We start from the raw sequence: 6,033 nt of genomic DNA on the forward strand, positions 1-6,033 counted from the left end.
TGAATTTTCAGAAGGTATTTCCTAAGATGCTGTCTGGCCTGCTGAGTTCCTCCAGCATTTTTTGTGTGTTGCTATCATGGTTAGAGCAGTGACTGACTGGTAGGAGGCAGTGAGTGGGAATAAAAGGATCCTTTTTTGGTTGGCTGCCAGTGACTAGTGGTGTTACACAGGGGTCTGTGTTGGGCTGCTTCCTTTTAGCTGTATATAAATGATTTAGATGATGGAATCGATGGCTTTATTGCCAGGTTTGCAGATGATACAAAGATTGGCGGAGGGGCAGGTAGTGTTAAGGAAACAGGAAGGCTGCAGGATTTAGACAGATTAGGAGAATGGGCAAGAAAGTGGCAAATGAAATATAATGTTGAAAAATGCATGGTCATGCACTTTGATAGCAGAAATAAATGTGTGGACTATTTTCTAAACGGGGTGAAAAAGGGAGTCCCTGTGCAGAACACCCTGAAGGTTAACTTGCAGGTCGAGTCAGTGGTGAGGAAGGCAAATGCCATGTTAGCATTCATTTCATGAGGTCCAGAATACAAGAGCAGGGATGTGATGTGGAAGCTTTATAAGGCACTGGTGAGGCCTCACCTTGAGTATTGTGAACAGTTTTGGGCCCCTCATCTTAGAAAAGATGTGCTGGTGTTGGAAAGGGTTCAGAGGAGGTTCGCAAGGACGATTCCAGGAATGAAAGGGTTATCATATGAGGAACGTTTGATGGCTCTAGGTCTGTACTCACTGGAATTCAGAAGAATGGGGGGGGGGGGATCTCATTGAAACCTTTTGAATATTGAAAGGCCTAGACAGAGTAGATGTGGAAAGGATTTTTCCCATGGTGGGGGGATCTAGGAGAAGAGGGCACAGGATAGAGGGGTGTCCATTTAAAACAGAGATGTGGAGAAATTTCTTGAGCCAGAGGGTGGTGAATTTGTGGAATTTGTTGCCACGTCGTTGGGTGTACATAAGGCAGAGATTGATAGGTTCTTGATTGGACATGGCATCAAAGGTTATGGGGAAAAGGCCGGGAGTGAGGCTGAGAAGGGGATTAAAAATGATCAGCCATGATTGAATGGCAGAGCAGACTTGATGGGCTAAATGGCCTAATTCTGCTCCTGTGTCTAATGGTCTTAATTTGGGGGTATTTGGAGTATTGTGTGCAGTTTTGGTCCTCGAGCTACAGGAAAGAAATTAGTAAGATTGAAAGTCCCGACGTAGATCATATTTAGATACAGATTTATGAATCGCAAGTACATACAGTGAAATGTATCATTTGTGTTAACATTCAACACACCCAAGGATGTGCCAGAGAAAATGTACAAGGAAATTGCCAAGCCCTGAGGACCTGAGTAACAGTGAGAGGCTGAACAGGTTTGGACTTTATCCCCCAGAGCACAGGAGAACGTGGGGAGAGGTAGACAAAGTTATCAGGGGTATAGATAGGACAAATGTAAGGCAGCTTTTTCCACCGAGGTTCGGTGAGACTAGAACTATAGATCATAAGTGTGGAAAGGTGAAACGTTTAAGGTGAGCATGAGGGAGAACTTCTTCACTGAGGGTGATGAGAATGTGAAATGAGCTGCCAGAGCAAGTGGTTGATTTCAACATTTCAGAGAAGTTTGGATAGGTACATGGATGGGAATGGTCTGGATACAAGTAGGTAGCACGAGGCAGAAGATCTGGTTGGCACAGACTAGGTGGACCAAGGGGCTTGTTTCTGTGCTCTTTGACTCTGAGGTTGTGCTGGAGAGGACAGGGGAGAGTCATCAGGATGTTCCAAGATGTGGGAGGAACTCGGTAGCTCAAGAAGCATCCATGGAGGGAATTGATCAGTCGACAGCTCGTGCTGATGATTCAGTATTGTTACTCTCTCCTCTGGACCACCTCGATCCACCGTTGTGATGAATTGAGCACTATACAGGGCAGATTTCTCCCTGGACCTGCCGACAGTGAGGATAATCACTGGCTGCTGCTGATGCTGTCTCTGTGTCGCTCCCTCTGCCCACAGCAACAAACTGATAAAGTGGAGCTCACAGGGGATGCTGCAGATATCGCCCCAAGCTGCGGACGAGCTCTTCCAGCCAACCATCCGACTGGTGGTGCAGCACATTGGTGAGTGGGGTAGGACGGAGTGATGGGTGTCCTTGGCGGGCATTGAGAGTCCATATTGTTCCACCCACTTTGTCTTTCTACACTCTGAGTAAATCAATAGGCAATAGGTGCAGGAGCAGGCCATTCAGCCCTTCGAGCCATCGCTGCCATTCACTGTGATCATGGCTGATCATCCACAATCAGTACCCTGTTCCTGCCTTCTCCACATATCCCTGGACTCCGCTATCTTTAAGAACTCTATCTAACTCTTTCTTGAAAGAACCCAGAGAATTGGCCTCCACTGCCTTCTGAAGCAGAGCATTCCACAGATCCACAACCCTCTGTGTGAAAAGGTTTTTCCTCAACTCCGTTCTAAATGGCCTACCCCTTATTCTTAAACTGTGGCCTCTGGTTCTGGACTCCCTCAACATCGGGAACATGTTTCCTGCGTCTAGCGTGTCCAATCCCTTAATAATCTTCAAAGTTGCTGGTGAACGCAGCAGGCCAGGCAGCATCTGTAGGAAGAGGTGCAGTCGACGTTTCAGGCCGAGACCCTTAGTCAGGACTTCGTTAGTCAGGACTTCGTTAGTCCTGACGAAGGGTCTCGGCCTGAAACGTCGACTGCAGCTCTTCCTACAGATGCTGCCTGGCCTGCTGCGTTCACCAGCAACTTTGATGTGTGTTTGCTTGAATTTCCAGCATCTGCAGAATTCCTGTTGTTTGCCCTTAATAATCTTATATGTTTCAATCAGATTCCCTCTCATCCTTCTGAATTCCAGTGTATACAAGCCCAGTCGCTCCAATCTTTCAACATATGACATTCCCGCCATCCCTGGAATTAACCTTGCGAACCTACACTGCACTCCCTCCATAGCAAGAATGTCCTTCCTCAAATTTGGAAACCAAAACTGAACACAATACTCCAGGTGTGGACTCACCAGGGTCTTGTACAACTGCAGAAGGACCTCTTTGCACCTATACTCAGCTCTCCTTGTTATGAAGGCTTTCTTCACTGCCTGCTGTGCCTGTATGCTTATTTTCAGTGACTGATGAACAAGAACATCTGGATCTCATTGTACAGTACTTCCCCTTTTCCTAACCTGACACCATTCAGATAGTAATTTGCCTTCCTGTTCTTGCCACCAAAGTAGATAACCTCACACTTATTCGCATTAAACTGCATCTGCCCACTCACCCAACCTGTCCAAGTCACTCATAACATCCTCCTCATCCTTCTCACATCCTCATCACAAATCGTGGTGAAGAGGCTTTGTGGTTGGCGGGGGGGGGGGGGGAGAGATGATGAGCAAATGAGAGAATTTAGAGGCAGCGGATGGGAATGCGTGTGGGGTTAATGGGAGGATTGGGAGGGGTTACTGGGAGGCATAAGGCTGAGTTATGTGGTGGTCCCAGTCTTGATATCCCAATCTAACTGTTCCTCCTTCTTCCACCTTTCCTCCCTTCCCTCCCCATCATCCCTCTCTCCTACCCCTCCCCATCCTCCTTATCCCCTCCCCTCTCCACCCTCTCCTCCCCATTCCATCCTTCCTCCCCATCTGCTCCCCCATCCACCCCTCTCCTCCCTCCTCCCTCTCTTCCGTCTACCATCACCCTTCATATCCTTCCCTCACTTCTCTCCTCCTCCTTCCTCCCTCAACCTACCCCACTTTTCTCTCCCTCACCACCCTTCCCCTCTCCCTCACCACTCCCTCCTTTCACAGAGGCTGTGCTGCAGCGGCCCGAGGCGGCGGGCGTGCGCTCCCTCTTCCTGGTGGGGGGTTTCGCGGCGTCGGGGCGGCTGCAGCGGGAAGTGGAGCGGGTACTGCCCGAGGGCTGCCGGCTGTTGCTGCCGCAGGCCTCGGGGCTGAGTACGCTGCAGGGCGCCGTGCTGCTGGGTCTGGAGCCGGCCGTGGTGCGGCTGCGGCGTTCGCCCCTCACCTACGGTCTGGCCGTGCTGCGGCGCTTCGAGCCGGGCCGCCATCCGGCCCACAAGCTGCTGGAGCGGGACGGCGTCCGTTGGTGCGCCGACGTCTTCGACCGGCTGGTGCGGGCCGGCCAGCCGCTGGCCCCCGGCGAGCGACTGCAGCGGCGCTACATGCCCGCCCGGCCCGGCCAGCGCTCCGCCCGTATTAGCCTCTACTGCGCCCCCGAGCCCGGGGTGCGCTTCGTCAGCGACCCCGGTGTCCGGCGCTGCGCCACCCTCAGCCTGGATCTGGGCGTCGGCCCGGGGGACGAGCCGGTGGACGGGACCGGCCCGGAGGCTGATCCGGGGGACCGGACCGGCCCGGGGTCTGAGCCGGGGCACGGGACCGGCCTGGCCCGCGAGATCCGAGTCAGCCTCCAGTTCGGCGACACTGAGATCAAGGTGACGGCCCTCGACATCCTCACCGGTGCCGAGGTCCGCGCCACCCTCGACTGGCTGTCGGAATGAGAGGGGAAAGGAAGTACTGACCCCACCCTCTCCCCTGCTACCCCCCGCCCCTCTCCCTCGCCTTTTATACATCCCGCTAAATCCCCTCCCTGCCCTCCCCACCCACTGAATCCTTATCTCCTGCATCCTGAAGAGGGTGACTCTCCACCACCCCGGCTGTCCTGAACAGGTAGTCTCAGTCCTTCTCTCTCTCTCTCTCTCTCTCCCTCTCCCGGGGCCTCTGCTGGGATGGTCCTGAGGTAGCTGGGCACTCCTTAGGTACAGCCGGTCAGACATCATTGTACACATCCTAACCTTGTCATCAGTCAGTATCTCACGCCAGGAATTTTGCTTGTACACCCATCCATCCTGGTCTAAATCCATCAGACATAGGAGCAGAATTAGACCCATCGAGTCTGCTCTACCAATACATCATGGCTTATTTATTATCTCTCCCAACCCCATTCTCCTGCCATCTCCTGGTAACCATAGACACCCTGATTAATCAACCTCTTCCTTAAACAGAACCCAAATCTGAACCAGAGCACCCAGGCTCCCACCTGCACAAACTGTCCTTCAGAAGGGTCTCAGTATTGATTTGGAGTCTACCCTTGCCCTGGTGAGCAGTTAGACCAACCCCTCTGAAACTGGAACCTCCCTGTCCCAGCTGCTTGGGAAGGCCTCATTGCCTTGGACGTCCACAGTCGAAGATGATATGGGTTAGCCCTCGCCCATCGACGTTCCCCATCAACAGATTGGGGATTGAGGAGAGGGAGGGGGAGCGGGATGGGGGGAGCAAATTAACACTTGGGTCATCAGTCTCCTGGTGACCACTGAGTGCGTAGGAGGGCATTGTAACGTGGTGCCACTGTTAACCTGACCTGTTATTTAAAATTTCTATATAAGTTTCTGACATTAAAACATGAATAAACATTTTTATGTGATATTATGATTTGGTGTTATGAATATTTAAAATTGAAATTGCCATTTGTGTATTAAAATACATAGATGGGGGTTGACAGACAGTATCTTTCTCCCAGAGTTGAAATGTCTAATACCCGATGACGTTCATTTTAGGTGAGGGATGTAACTTGTAAGGAGGTGTGCGGGGCACATTGTGAGTGCCTGGTGTTTGGGGTGGCCGTGGAGACAATAGAGGCATTTAACAGGCTGTTTAACATGGATGTACAGAAAATGGATTCAAGATAACACGTAGGCAGATGCTGGAAATCCAGAGCAACACCGACTCAAAATGCTGGAGGAACTCAGCAGCTCAGGCAGCATCTATGGAAATGAAAAACAGTTGACGTTTCAGGCCGAGACCCTTCATCAGGATGGTAGGCAGATCAGAATCAGGTTTAATATCACCAGCAAATGTCGTGAAATCAGTTAACTTAGCGGCAGCAGTTCAATGAAATACATGATAAATATAGAAAAGAACTGAATTACAAAATAATTTTTTTGTAAATTAAAAATAATGAATTACAGTAATTATATATATATATATATATATAACTGTTAAATTTTAAATAGTGCAA

The 6,033-nt window shown here is 50.5% G+C and overlaps 1 protein-coding gene across 2 annotated transcripts in view; it reads left to right on the forward strand.

The window, feature by feature from the left end:
- Window positions 1-5,411, forward strand: part of LOC134345868 (heat shock 70 kDa protein 12B-like) — a 93,084-nt gene extending 87,673 nt beyond the window's left edge. For both annotated transcript variants that reach the window (XM_063047183.1, XM_063047182.1), the window contains exons 12-13: window positions 2,003-2,106; window positions 3,807-5,411. In XM_063047183.1, coding sequence (XP_062903253.1) covers window positions 2,003-2,106; window positions 3,807-4,516 — 814 coding nt within the window. In that variant the 3' untranslated portion in view covers window positions 4,517-5,411. The remainder of the gene's footprint in view (window positions 1-2,002; window positions 2,107-3,806) is intronic.
- Window positions 5,412-6,033: the final 622 nt, after the last annotated feature.

Source organism: Mobula hypostoma, chromosome 4 (genome assembly GCF_963921235.1).
Source record: "Mobula hypostoma chromosome 4, sMobHyp1.1, whole genome shotgun sequence".
Lineage (NCBI taxonomy): Eukaryota > Metazoa > Chordata > Chondrichthyes > Myliobatiformes > Myliobatidae > Mobula > Mobula hypostoma.